Source organism: Ammodytes marinus, assembly GCF_949987685.1.
Source record: "Ammodytes marinus genome assembly, chromosome: 13".
NCBI lineage: Eukaryota > Metazoa > Chordata > Actinopteri > Uranoscopiformes > Ammodytidae > Ammodytes > Ammodytes marinus.
Window position 1 is genome coordinate 6,810,242 of NC_137217.1, and position 15,779 is coordinate 6,826,020.

Below are 15,779 nucleotides of genomic sequence, written 5' to 3' on the forward strand. Positions count from 1 at the left end.
ATTTTCTATCCAGGCTGTGAAGTCATGGCTCCTCAGTTCTTTGGATCCCCTCCATGACATCAGCAAGAGCCGAAGGAGGGATTCCCCAATAGTGTTTTCAGGATAACAAAATGTTTGTTTCGATAATGGTATCCAAAAAGAATTTCGATACTTTTCTGTACTTTTCCAAAAAAGGGAAAAAAACTGTCTAATGTCATTATTGTTCTATGTTGTAAGCAGAAACTTTTAGAACAATGAGAATTCGTCCAAAGAATTTAATTAAATCAATGGCATTCAAAATTCTGGACAACTTTTGATAAACAAAAAGGTGATATATTTGTCACACTAGATGAAGCCTCAATTAGTTTGAGATACCCTTAACTAGAAAATATTTTGATGAGAAAGATTAGATATAGCCTATGATATGAACATGACATAAACTAAAATGTTTTTTATACAGTGTGTGGATAAATATAAATATGTATATATTTATGATATTAATCTATTCATCTAATACATATACAAATTTATTTTGTTTCGTAATAACCCAAAATTATGAAACACTGTTTTTATTAGTTAATGTATTCATTAAACATTGCTATAAAGATCAACAGTTGTGCATTCATTAAAAAACTAAATGGGTACCGTTTCTTTTTACAATGCAGTATAGTACCTTTTGGAACACTTCAGTACGACGGTAGTCTTACTAGTCAGTACCAGTATACCGTGCAAGGCTATTCCCAAACACATACAGACACACACACACACCAACCAAGGAATGGCATTATACACAGTGCTGAAAGGGATGGAGTAGTTGTCATTATCACGATACTGATTTTTATCCCTCACATATCTCCCCCTCTATCAGCCCTAACCTTCCATCTGCGTCACCAGGAACCTCCGTTCCCTGGAAAAACACCCAGGGAGCCTGAACTAAACACTGCAAAACAAGCCTGTTCCGTTCCCCTCCTGTTTCCTTTCTTCAGTTTTTTGAGGTTCTTCAGTTGGCTTTCTAAGGACTGGCAGTGCCCCCTGCCTAGATACACATCTACGTTTTGGGTGTGTGTGCATGTGCGCGTGGACTGCATATCGTAATGGAAGTAAAGCAGCGCTGCCCTCCGAGCGGCGCTTTTGGTGAAAATAGAAGCGTGACTAATTCCAGGGATGGCTGCGGTGTGTCAGAGAACGAGCATCACAGTTCATTTAATCACACATCCATTTTGGTCTGGTCCCAGTTCAGAGTGTGGGATATGTCACGGGGTCTCTCCCTGCGCTCGGCAGCTCTGCAATCGTTTAACTCCTCTGCTTCCCTCCCTCTCACTCTCCTTTCTCTCTCTGTGTCTCTTTATCTTTCCCTTTATTCTGCTCCTGGGTGGTTCGGCAGGGTGACATGAGCTGTTAGCTGCACACAGGCAGGCCCAGAGTTCTTAACCGCCTGCTGTCTCGGTGTGTTTGTGTGGGGGGGGGGGGGGGGGAGGGGGGGAACTACTATGAGACCTAAAGCAAGAGAGTTTGATAAAAAGAGATGGAAGAGTGTAGGAAAAACAAAGGCAGTAAGAGAAAGTTACTGCAAACCTGACAAGGTCAATGAGTTTACCTTGACAGGGCACATATACATTTTGAAATCCCTGACAACATATGGTGTATTTGGCACCACGTTGAACCACACAATGCCATGCTTCTCCACCATTAGAGATCACTACTGTTGCAGGCTATACAGCGAGACATCAATGAAACCGATTTTCCTGAGTGTGTTTTTTTTGTTTTGTTTTTTTGGTTCAAATGCTTTCATGCCTGTGTGCGTGTGTACACATAGCTAGATATTGCTGCTGAACAAAAGAAAAGAAGTGAAGGGGACCCGGCAACAACAATGTCGCCACATGCCGAGCAAATGTGCCTGCAAAAGCCACTTCAATGGGAGGACTGGCAAGCGATGAAAGTTTGTTGGCTTATTTCAGTGTTTATAGCGTTTCAGGGGAGCTGTCATGTGCATGTGGTCGTCTAAAGCTTTAATTATGCACCTGTTTTTATTATATTATGCCCGATTCTTCGCAAACAGCAACTTGGATCTTGTGGCTAAATGAGAAGCAGAGACTCTCATTAGGGTGTTTTGGGGAATGCTGGATGTGAAGACAGCCAGACACTCATCGGATTTCATTAAGTAGCTGGCACAGTCTGTTTCTCGCTGCAACATGGTAAACAGCTTTCTGGCAGGCAGCTCTTTCACTGTTACCACAGGCAATGAAGGAAACAAAAGTGTCTAAGAGGTATAAGAAAAAGAGAAAGAAAATACAGCGGTACTAATACCTGTAGCATTAGCAACACTAAAACACATATGCAACTAACAAAGTCCAATTTACTGCAAGAGTCTTTAGCCTGGGGAGCAAAACTCATTAAAGCATACTTCTACTCTTATAAGGTGGAGACCCACCAGAAGTGGGCCCACAATCCATTATGGATCCAAACTCATAATTTAAGAAATCAGGTTCCTTGGCTCGAACTTCAGTGGCTCATTGAATAGGGCGTCACTGACCTCACAGTAGTCCTTAAAGTCAATAACTTTTTTTTTATTAAAACACAGAGGCCACCAGGAATATGTTAAAAGGAAATCCAAATTAGTCAGGAGCTATGAAAAATTAGGTGTTTCAATTTCAGCGAATGAAATATGCTTTCCTCGGGTGTATTTCAACAACATTAGGCCTCATTTCCCCACCTGTCCCCAGTCGGTGTCGTAACTGAGTGACGAAGAACTAGACCGGGGCTATAGGACAGGCCAGATGGCCAGCGCGCTGAATGCTTGGCTAGGTAACTTTGCTGGCACAAAGTCTTTCTGTCCAGTGTCCCTGTCAAATTCAGGCGAAACAGGGCATGGTGTTGTGTAGGGGGCATGAGTCAGAGTCATACCAGCTGTGGTGCTCTTTGCCTCGACTGTTTCCTATGTGTACATGCTCAAATGTGGACATAAAGCAGGGGGCAGCAAATTATTTTTTGTAATTTAAATGAATGAGTGAAATCTTACAGTTAGTAGCTTTAACAGGACCCTCACAAAATATTTTTTGTTAACTCCAAACATGGCTAAGACGAGCCACCTAGTGATTCTTTACTCCATTATTAGTCCACGGCGAGTCTCACCTTCCATTTAAACAGTCTCTTGTAAAACCCAATGTCTGTACCAAACCCTTTTTCACAACATAATAGCTGAGATCCATTCGGACCTTTGGTGCTCAGCCTAATCAGCTTCCTGGTCTGGTCTGACTGTGGTCACGACTATATTTAGACAAATACAGCTGGGGCTCTTGCTTACAGGCCGTGATTGCTGCTTTACGGAGGCCACACACAACCACAAAAATGCACATACCTGTATAGACACTAATAAAGAATGCTTGCCAACAGGCACACATACTGTATTATCACATGCCAACACATGTGCTGTCACACCAGCACACGTATAAACACACAAAGGTATAAATCAATAACAGCAGGTTGGTCAGCCAGAGCACGATCGGCAGCAGTAATGAGGCCACAGCTGACAATGAGCCTGCTGCTCTAACAACCTGTAACTGGAACAATTATAAAACTAGCTGCCAATTTTTAAGTTTGTAGAGATTGTGCATAAAAGATTGAGTGTGCATGCTAAACATCTGTAACAGCCACAGTATGTCTGTTCTACAAACTGAGCAAAAAAGGGGGAGTAGAGAGAACTGTGCAAAAAACACAAACAGGAATGAGGGGCAAACAGCAAGCATAGGCAAGAGAAGGATAAAGACCGCAAACTTGCAGGTCATATGTTATTCCCCAGGTAAAATAATACCTCACATGGGGAGTCTCATTAAAAAAGCCATTTGGAAGAGTTCCAGTACAAACTCAGGAATAGCAGAACTGGTAGGTTGTTGCTTTGTACTTTAACATACAAAAATAAATGTAGCCTAATTAAAGGCAGCTGGTTAGCGTATGTGTCAGTGTGTATATACAATTAGGTGAGTGTGTGTTGGTTGCATACAGGTTGTTGTCTGATAAAGTGTTAAGATCTGGATATGTTTGCATTACAGCTGTTCTGACAGAAGACACTACTGAAAAAGCAAGTGTGATACAAACTCTAAGGCTTGACCTGTGGGGCCAAATTGGTCCGCCAATTTTCTTTTAAGATCAGCATCTTGCCGTGACTGAAGGAACATCGCCAAGTGCAGCTGTTCCTAATGGTTTACACAGCGTCCCAGAATACAAGAGGGAACCTGCGCACAGTTTCCACGATGTTAATTTGTGTTATTACTCATATCCTGTACAATACCAGAAAATCGGTTCCCTCACTCTTTCCAAAATACTAAGACGGCGGACAGCTGCTGGGGTTGGGAGGTGGACAGGAGATGTATAGGAAGGTGTCTGGTCCGTCAAACGGAATACAAAGTATGAGGGAGGTAAGCTGACACAAAGACACATTTCCTGACACAGGTGGATTTTGTCTGTAACGGGAGCTGAATGGGAAATTCCACATGATACTCCAATAAACTGTTCAAAGTTAATGGAAGTCATCAAAAAGATCATTTAGACTAGATTCAGTGCAGTATAACAAACAAAATGTCAACAAGACAGACAATCACTCTTGACTAGCCACACAAACCGCTACTTTCGCTTGACTTAAAACTTATCTCGGCCCATAGCAACACTACTGTCATCAATTATGGGCTGACATATTTGTCTGATAGATACAACAGATAGCCACCGTCTTGGGACCAGTGATATGTTATCTGAAGTTTCTACAAATCATTCACTGTCACACCCTATCCTTAATTAACCAACACAAACATTCCCCAACTCAAACAGTTAACAGAATCCTCCACTGGTATTGTTTTCCAACTGTAGAGCTTCTTTGGAGGGAATCAGACTGAAAGTGGAGGGAAGTGAAGACTGACAGCTTGTACCTTTAGCCTTTTTTTCTCCTTTGTGGTGCAGATTGATTTGAAGTATTGCAGAATTCCCCATCTCTCCAAGCCAAGGTCACTGACCCCTCTTGAAAATAACCAGAGTGAGTTATGGGCTGCTCTCGAGTCCCCTCTTTTATCTACAAAAGACTCACTACAGTGTCTCGCAAAGCCTCTAAATGAACATTATAAATCATGCAAGCTCTTCACACTGAACAATAACACCTAAGTGGCCAACTTGGGGGATGGGAAAACTTGTCATTTTACCACCTGGATGTCAATTGGCTGGCATTTAGAATATTAAACAAATGGTGCATGCTTGCTTGGCTTTTCTGTGGAAGGGAATAATGAGTGGGAAGAGGCAATATATAATACAAAAATAAATGATGGAGAGAATGGGAAAATTCTCTGACTCATTTATTATACACCTTTCTTTGCAAATTCTTTGAATGTTCTTTCAAGTCATTTGTTTCAGTGTGCAAGGTCTATGTCGTTGGTGTGATGGGAAATGTAACGGAGATGCAGCTGAGTCTCTGATATACACAGTTAAGTTAATGCTGTGTTCATCAGCTGCCATAAATGACTTCCAGCAATCATTAAAACTTATCTCAAGTGTGATTTTCCATTTTTTTAAATATGAAAGCATTCCATTCAGCACAAAGTGTGATTATACACGACTTATTCTTAGTTATTGTATTTTACAAAAACAATACACAGTTAAGAGTGTGCATTTCTTATTCTGCAAAGCAGCACAGTAACTGGCAGCCATCTATCGATGACTCAATAGATTTTAATAAGGCAAGAGTCGCAATCACATTCCATTATTTTTTTAAAGGTATTGTATTCTCTTAATTTCCCACGATATTCTACTCACTGTATTTGCTTTATGTTAATTTAGCCTTGTGTGGATTTTTCACTTTGTTTCTTCTGGTGTAATTAAGTGATAACAATTTAATTATCTCTCAACCACAATCTGTAATGACAACCATTCTCCAATCTAACCAAACTCCTTATGGTTTCTGTTCTGGCTCTGGGTGTGAGTTAGGGGGAGGCAGGGACTGTAGCTGTGGCCACAGCTTAGAGTTTTGTGGTTCCCCAGGGTCAAAGGTGTTCCATGTGTGCATTTCTCAATCATCAGTCCTGAACAGCCCAAACTCTTCACAGAAAGAAACACCCCACTCTCTCACTCTGTCTCAGACACACATTCAAATGGCCCTCCCCTTCCTCCCATCTGGAGCACCCCTGACCAAAAAGACACACACACACACACACACACACACACACACACACACACACACACACACACACACACACACACACACACACACACACACACACACACACACACACACACACACACACACACACACACACACACACACACACACACACACACCTCAAGAGAGGGCTTCATTACACAGGGATTACTAAAATAAATGTTTTAATCAAGTTGTGCAGACAGCTGCAAACTGCAAGGCGAGAAAATGGCAATGACGTGGTTCATCAGGCGTTAAAGGAAAACACATCAAGAGGCCTCTGTGTGTGTGTGTGTGTGTGTGTGTGTGTGTGTGTGTGTGTGTGTGTGTGTTTGTGTGTGTCTGCGTGTGTGTCTCCGTGTGTGTGTGTGTAGCTTCCTGCCTCTGTCCAACATGTCCAGCTGTGGAGGACATGCGGTTCCTTATAAGGACACACAGAGATAGGAGACTTCTGTCCAGAGAATACAGAGCTAATGTCACAATTATCCTTTCAGATTTTCACATCCTGTTGTCATAACAACAGAAGTAGCAGTCAACAGAAGCACCAGCTCTCCTTTATTTGGATCTAGATGAGTTGTCCTCCGTATCATTCTCTCAAGATCTTTGACCTTCATGCAGATGGTCATTGAAAATACGAATATGGACTGCAACAAGATTTTTCCCTTGAAAATTTCTCTGTTACATAAAGCTTAGATACATTTTTTTCCGTGGTGACACCATAGTTTCTGGAACCTCATTACCAACTGTAGTTTTTCCTTAAGCAATGAAAATTGAATGGGCTTGTTTCTGGGAAGCGATGGAGCCATTCTGAGGCCTGGTGGGGAGGAGAGGACAGTGGAATGCACACCACAGTAGATGATAATCCATTCAGAGCTGATAATCCATCTACCCTTCCCTATTTCCCACTGTTTTCCCTCCCTCAAGCGTCAGTTCCTCAGATGACTGCTTCAGGCATTAATAGAGTCTCTCAGTCAACTGAAAAAATTGACAGCTGCTCCTGAAATCACTGTACAATCTTGGCTCTGGCCAATTAATCTAAATAAATCTCTTGGTACGGTTAAAATTCAATAGATATTCTTGGATTGCAAGAGTATTGCCTTTTGAGAACATTATAGCCAATAATATACACTTTAGGGCTGAGTTAAAGACCATGTTGATTTAAGCTTCCAAATTACATTTGCAATCATAAGGGCAAGTAAATAGCTTCTCAAGCAGAGCGACTTTGGTTTATTTAGTACTGAGTGTTTGACTGCTAAAAAAAAAAGGCATTGAAGCTTCCTTCAAAACCAAGACGTCAATCAAGGAGAGCACAAGCCTTGCATTCGTTGATGCCATTTCCTTAATACAAGGCTCCTCAATACGTCCATTGATCTCTGTCAGCCATAAAACCAAATAAAACTGTCCGACACCAGATGTCGAGCAGGAAAAAAAGCCATACCACAAAGTTGGCCAAATACTTTATAGACTGTGCCACACGAAATGTGATGTTTTACCTTGCAGCTCACAATCCCTTTGCACTCCTGTGCGTCGCAGTGAAAAGTGGAATAATATTACATCATATGCCATTCCAGGCTTTTAATACACACCTGTTAATACATAAAGCCTACTTGTTGCAGTGTGTGCCTACATCCCTTCGGCTTCATCATGCGTAAACCTTTTACTTTCTCAAAACATTCCCATGTTTCTCCAAGAACAGGGACGGCCTATAGTTCATATGTTGCCTTGTTCAACTGCATGAATTCCCTGCTGCTCGTATGGCCTCCGAACCACAGCTCAATGCTGAGCATGACCACAGCAACCACACATTGATTTAAGGTCATTTAATTATCCTTCTCCATAACAGCTCTCAGTAACTTTAACCCTGTCTACGCAGACCTCTTGGTTAAGACCTTGATGAGTAATACAAGTTATTACTTCATTATAAAATCAGCACTAATCAGTTTGTTTGAGGTGCTCAACCATTGACGCAAAAGCTGCATGTGTGACATAATTCACAAGAGCTTTGTCATAAGTCATATAAATGTATATTTAAAGCCCCCCAAAAAAACTTTTCCATCCGACAGCCACTCCCAAATCAGTGATCATCGGCCAAAATGATACTCCAATTCCACTTGTTAAGGAAGTTGCCTGCCAAAATGGCTAGTCGACAATTCTAACAGCCACAGTCCATGTTCTCACCAATGAAATGCTGTTCCTGTACATTTGCTAAATTTGACTTGGATCTCTACGGCTCAACCATTGAAGGACACAGAAAGCATTTGTCCTCCTGCTCCTGGCTGTGCTTGGAGACATAGACCAGGAGCAGCTTGCTATGACTAACTATGAACAGGAGTAATGAGGCATTACAATCACACCAGAAGCCTCATGCCTCAGATGCCTCAAGCAGCCTTCATAAATCACAACATGAGCTAATCTAGAGTCTAGACTACTGTTCCAGACATAGTAATGGACTTCTCGACTTCACATAAAAAGCCAACAGGTAGCACTAAAAACTGAACTAACCATTGACAACGTAATAGAGTTTGATCAATAATTGGATATCAAGGGAGAGCTGACATTCTTTTCTATTCAGAAACATTCGCAAGGCACGTCAGCGTTTCGTTGCTATATAACATGCACCTGTACGGCCACATGCTTTAAGAAATGATCCCCTCAGAAATAGCTGAGCGAGGAATAGGGGCTGCTAAAAATGCCACATAAAAGCAGGCATGGGGCTGAATTACGACCTGCAATGCGACAAGCCACACTAGGCTGCTGCTGGTTTGTTGGTTAGTTGGTGCGCCCCGGCCTTGGCCTGCCTCCATATGCTGCCGCCGTCAGGTGGCCCTGTATGAAGAATATTATATGGTGTGAGCGTAAGTGTGTGGTGCATGTGTCTGAGTAAGAGCGTGAGGTTAACTTTTGGGGAGATCGATGCAGGTGGCAAATCCCCCTCCCTATTGCCACCTCCCTCCCTTTTCTTTTCGCAGGCACCATTTTATCTGGGATAACAGGTTTAACAGTCAGACCAATTGAGAGCCTCTGTAGAGTCCCTGTGAAGTTGGCGGCCCCATACATTGCCTTTCATTAGGGATAAGTACAGCCTGATGCCTCTCAGCTGCACTTTAATTCACTGGGAGTGAAAGTTCATTTTAGAGGATTTAGGGCTTTTTTGCTGACTGTCAGTTTAAAAGTTACTTATAAAACACAAGTGATATTATTTAGAGTATAAATAAAGGTTGAATAAATGAATGTGTTGTATACAGCAATAACAGAAGTTTTAAATTGATTATCATGACATTTTATACAGATATTCATGATCTCCAAAGGAGGAATCCAACAAAATTGTATGATCCACTAATCTTTTCGATAGCGCCATCAGCAGGTTGACATTATTGGCTTGATTGATTGGTAATAAATGTAGTACAGCTTCCCATTTTTCCCCACAGGATTTATGCTTTTTGACTAATGCCCTTACATTGTATTGTCGCTACAATTTTCCAGTATTAAGTAACTTCATCTCAGTGTCTCAATAACTGCCTTCTGTAAAGATATTCCTCACACCCAACCTCAGCTCAAGTGAAAGCGACCAATTGAACCTAAGCAGTTAACACTCATTTCTAGTTATATATTAGCCATAGTGTTGCCTAGACAAAATGTCACAGTTTCAGTCAAATGTATCAACTTTGATATTGCTAGAACAACTAAATTAAAAGTTTCAGTTGGTTGTACAATCTCCACTCAGACACAACATGCATTGCATTAGTACGCTAGAGGTCATTTTAACTACCACCAAGAGGCTAAAACAGTAAACCTGAGTATTTTACAGTATGTTGGTTGAGAGACTGCACCATCCTGGAAATCCCACTTCCAACCAAATAAAAAGAAAGACATTGCTGTCAGAGGATTGCCAATATATTGGATTGATTGCTCTTTTGTTGTTTTTTTTTCTTTTTAATTCTTTACCAAATGCAATATGGGAAACCAGAAAAGTCCTTTGCAATTGCTGTGGCGCAATTATCCTCTCCTGAAATGTAATTTTGCCTAAAAACTAAGGAAACAAAGACATTTCAGTCTAATTGGATACATCCGAGGTCTCTCACACAGCACTAAATGCCCAGTCAAAGCCAAGGCTGGCAGGGAGAAGATGTCAAAGCAATGTACTTTCCCTCAGTGGAAGCCCTTTGCCGCCCACTGTGAAAAGCCAGAGTCTTTGTGGTTTGACTGAAGGAAACATGAGCTACGGTATGATGCACTGCGGACCATCTGATCAGGAGAGGTGCCGGGTCTTCGCGCACACACCCTGTGCCTCTCCAAATCCCCCATGATCACCTGGCAGTCATAAACACTTACGCATGAGCTGGCTTCACAATGACAGTCATGTTTATAAAATGTGTGCATATGACATCACCTTCTGTACGTCTCTACTCTGAGCTACCCTTCTCTCCTGTCAGTCACCATTCATTTTAAGCAGAGTCCAGAGGTGGAAACATATCCAAAGTTACCTTTTATATTGGTAATGGAAAAGTCTGCATAACAAAACTACTGAAGACTGAAGAAACTGGAGACAGCTCTTCTTTTTTTTCTTTTTCTAAGACCACTCTCTCACTGTCTCCAGCACGTTCACAAAGGTCTCCTGATTCCCACTTTCCTAAATGTTTCCTTAAAACGTACAAAGCTTGTCAAGTTCTCCTCGTGGTGTGCTCAGAGAACAGAAATCAATCTTGGAAAGGGTTGCTGTTTGAAGTTACATCAGCGCTGAGGAGCAATCCCAAAACAAACATTAATATATTCAAATTAAATGCTACCACCTGGTGGAGTGCATCTTATGGTCTCCCTAGTGATCCAGTGTGTCTCTCAGCTTTCACCCTTAAGAGGGGAACTGCCTGTTTGACTGTACGTCTGTCTCCCACATACTGTGAGCACATGTCATTTTAATACATTTGGTACGAATGGTGCAAGTGCTACATGGGAAACCCAAGTCAATTGAAATCAAAACATTCTCCCAGCTTTTCAATAACTCATCATCTAGGTCTTTTCGCCATATTTGTTCATCCATGTCCACAAACTAAGCAAAACTATGGCAGTTCATTTTGGGGGAGGACATCAGCAGATATCAATGCATTACTATTCACTCTCATTCAGTTGTCACTCAGCCCCCTCTGGTTCTCTCTTCTAACCACTGTCTCTGCTCTTCTGTCAAACCTGCTCATCATCATTCTTCCAGGAGCAACTGTCAGCTTGTGTTAATTAGATTTTGACTGTAGCGACACACAGGTCAATAAGCAAGACAGACATACCTCCCACTTAAAGAGAGAGGGTCAAATATGAGTCACTTCAGGCCTGAAATGACAGGTAACTCACTCATAACCTAAGACAATACCGCCCCAGTCCTATTATCAGATACAGAAAAGAGAGTGACAGTGAAACAAACAGGCAACTGTTAGAAAATGTGCTTCTAACCTGTCCATATGTCGGAAATACTTTAAATTAGGGATGAGTAAAACGAGATGAAGCGGAAATAATCCTGTTAAAGACGGTTAAATTACCTTGGGTATTGCGTGTTCACCTATGTTAAGGAATGATTGCAATGCCATCCCTGAGTCTAGCATCTATCCAAATCGCAACACGATAAGGACCCTCATGGTGCATACTGTTACTGAACATGCACATGCACATACCATATTTCCATCAAAGGCTTGCTCACAACAGAGAATAACAGAGGCACTTTCTTAACGTGTCAAGGAGACTCTGTGAGAGGTTGTCAGTGTTATTTTTAAGGGCTGGTCGGGGCTGAAAGAAACGCCACGGGTGAGCATTGATCTGGAAGGCCCTCTGGAGATGAGAAACATCTAGTGATTGTCAGAAAGAAAAATAACATCCGTTTGACATCTGAATCCACTATTTGAGCGAGGCAGGGCAGAACAGGGGGGGGTCTGGAGATCAAACAAGTGGCTAGGAGTCTCTTATTGGGAGCAGAGAGCACAGTGAGCCTACGGACTACAGAAACACTCACACAAAAAAAACCTGTTCAGTAGATACAATGTTTGCCAGGAGAAGTCAAAACCATCTGCAGCTCTTTGACATGTTTAAATTTAAACTAATGGGGGGAAATCGATTCCCAAGCTAGCGCTCTCACACAGGTTTCCTGCTTTAACAGGCACTGACTGCAAGGTGTGAGAGAGAGGGCACAGGGTGTGTGTGTGTGTGTGTGTGTGTGTGTGTGTGTGTGTGTGCGTGCGTGTGCATGCGAGCATGTTTGCGTGTGTGTGTGTGTGCGCTTGTATTGCTAAATATAGGGGACAAAAGCGATGCATTTATCCTTTACAGGGCATCACATACATAACAAATGACTCCAACAAAGACACATTTGTATGAATAATAGCAAAAGTGCAAGGTGAGAGAGGTTTCAATATAAAAAACGAAAGTTCATTACGACATGTTCAATGATTAAAGTAAAGCCAAGCACCATGATGTTACACTCTACAAACACAGATCCATCCTCCCCTTTATCTATCTTCCAAAGCCTTTGTCTCACTCTTTTTCCCTGAGAAAAAAACAGTCCGTTAGCACTTTATCTGTCATCCTCTCTGTATTTCTAGTTTTCTTTATCATTCTCACCTATTTTACTCACTTTGACCCATATCTTTTCTCCCCACTATTTTGAATTGACTACAAAATCTGCACTTGGGTGCTTGCTTACTAGTGTGGTTCCTCTCCCTTTCCATTTCTCCTTCTTATCCATTATCTTTATATTTTGACAGCTTTAACATTTAAAGACTCTTTAAAGACTCTCCATCATTTTCAAATCCTCCATTTGTTCAACTGCTCCACATCCACATCCCAAGCCTGAGCCTCTTTCCTCTCCTTTCCCTTCTTGTCCTCTCTTCACCTCTCCGGGGTTCATCCCCAATGAGTCATCCTCTGTCTGGTACAGGGACAAGAATATAGCAATATGGTTTTATGTTGTTTCATCTCCTTAGACAGTATTGTCTTATTTTTCCTCTCCTTGTGTTTCATACCATAAGAGAAATAGTTGCAGTTGTTAGCCGATGACTCTGTTTTTCTGTTTTCCCCACTGACCACTGAAGAAGTGGCTCATCCATCACGTTTAGTACCCTCTGATGCACTGCCCGCAAAAGGCTGCAGTCCTCTTCATAAAGAACTACGGTATACATGAGCCTGACATCATCCAGGATACACACACTGTATAGACAGCAACACATGTACATAAACACTCCCAAGCACGCATAGACACAGGAGGTCGACACCCAAACCTTTCCAAAATCCAAAAATACAGTACAAGAATACGTGCATCACTCACTTCGGTATGCGTCTTTACCGCGTTACATTTATGGTTCTCTTAATGCTCTCCACAGGTGCTTGTAGAGTGAAAAACAGTTACTCTTCCATTTATTATAGTTGACTAAGTCAATTTAGCCATCAATGATATGTACATTGCACATGCACTAGCTAATTTGAGGAATGTGTTTTTACCGTAAACGTTGTTCTCCAAGTTATAATTACCTCAGTCGATATAGTATGGTAAACCACCTACGTGGAACTTTTAAATGTTTATGAAACAGACTTATTTTACCTCTGAAGATTATAAATGACCTGCAACAGCAAACAAGACCATCAGTGAAACAACGCTATTTTTATAGTAATTATTAATGCCTTTGCACAGGTCCGATTTTCCGCGGGATTATAGACAAAACTATTTACCCGAACTTCCAGTTTTTATGAACAGTACTAAATCAACGTTTACTTTGCTTAACTTCGTCATATTAACATTATTAAAATTACATAGTCATATATAAATTCAATAAAAATGTAAATATCCATTAACTTTAAAATTCAAGTGCAGTTCCTGATGGGGTAATTCTAATACTCTTTAGTTCACAAGGGGAACTATACCTGCCTCTGAGCTCACTCAAATTTCCATCGGCATTTACAAGGGCTACTAACTCACCAGTATGCAGGCATCTGGATGAGCTTCCCATAGAGTGCGGTGCTGAAGGAGGGGATGATGGGAATGAGAGGCAGGAAAGCCCCTGTACTGTCCTGGCATGTCAAGCCTGCCTGGAACCCAAACACCTGGAACCAAAGATGGAAAGAAAAGGGAGAGTGTGAGAGAGAGAGATGGTGGGAGGGAGATTCATACAAGGGAATTCAACAATGTATAGATCAAACCATTAACTGGATCCACAGAAGAAGAAAAAAGAAAAACATGTCAACTCTCATTGAGTTCACAAAGCTTCTGAAAAGAAAGGGGGCCCGCAGTCAGCATTGCTGTTCTCACCTCGATCACAACTCAATTGATTTGACCCTATCTGTCTTCAGCAGAATCCTCACTTTTACATGTCCTGGCTATAACAGAGACAAAATTATTTTATCAACTTGTTTACTGTACAAATAGCTGCCTGTATTACCGTCTGGGAGGCATTGTTTGAAATATCCTCATGCTGTACCCTCAAGAAAATTCATGTATACTTAATGTACATCAGACAATTGCAGACAGCTGCACATTGTTTCTTTCCTGTAATAATTTTTCGACGCATAATTGATTACGCGGTATAAGTGACGTGACCACCACAGTGTGATTTATTGAGGAAACCCATTACTGGGCTTTAAGTAAACGTTGTCTTGCTAAAAAGATGATTGGGGTAGTTCTTTTAGTTCAACAGTATAGGTATGTTTACCCAGCAAACCACCATTCATATTCTCATTATCTTAGCTCCTGATCCACATTGCCAGACACATACTACACTGCAGCCTCCATGTTTACATACTGTTAATGGTGAACATAATGGATGAAGTCCAGTTTAATGTTTAAGGTAGTGGATGATGGCTCGTCCCAGCTGTCCCACATGCAGCTGCTGTATACTCACAGAGCAGGATTAATTCAAGTGGAGGTCTATCAAAGCAGTTTGCTTTGCACATGGCCCACAGCAGAGAGACACAACTTTAGACAAAACTAAAATGATAATTCATTTCACATTCCTATAACATGCCACAATAGTATATCAAGTTGAACTGAATGATTGTCAGATACAAATGTAGACATAATAAAGATCTCACTTTGTAATGCAAGCTTTGGGCTATATAGCCATAGACTGATTCACCGCAGCTTTCTCTTGGAGACTAGATTTCAAATGTTGTTCTCCTTTCTGCTGCCTGAAGCAACTAGTTATTCAAATGTTTCTATTATGATTGCTTTGTTTACTTCTGTGGCCTCCTTCTGGGCAAACAGGCTGACTTTGAGTTGTTTCTACAACCACGGAAAAGTGAGACAGTGGATAACCACTACCCTCAAGACAGACACCTAAGCTATGACAGCCAGTGTCAATAAAACACAGATTAAGATAAGCCCGGGTTTATAACGGCTTCAAATCACTTCCTGAAGTGGGTGAATTGTGGCCAGAATGACCTCCACCCTGTCATGATCCCACTTCCAGAATCCAGAGGTAGAATGAGTACCACGGCAGACACAGAGGCCGATTGGCTGATTGGTCAGAAAGATCCTTGGCCACTGTCCAGTTGACTGTTAACCCTGCAGTGACCCTATGATAAGGACTACCAGCATGATGTCCGACAAACATCCTGCCTTAAAAACACACACAGCCAGGCCACACCAGGGCAGACT

The 15,779-nt window shown here is 41.6% G+C and overlaps 1 protein-coding gene across 2 annotated transcripts in view; it reads right to left on the bottom strand.

The window, feature by feature from the left end:
- vps13b (vacuolar protein sorting 13 homolog B) overlaps nt 1–15,779 on the bottom strand; it is a 379,499-nt gene that overhangs the window by 303,609 nt on the left and 60,111 nt on the right. For both annotated transcript variants that reach the window (XM_080038971.1, XM_080038972.1), the window contains exon 16: nt 14,106–14,230. In XM_080038971.1, the coding sequence (XP_079895097.1) occupies nt 14,106–14,230 (125 nt within the window). The remainder of the gene's footprint in view (nt 1–14,105; nt 14,231–15,779) is intronic.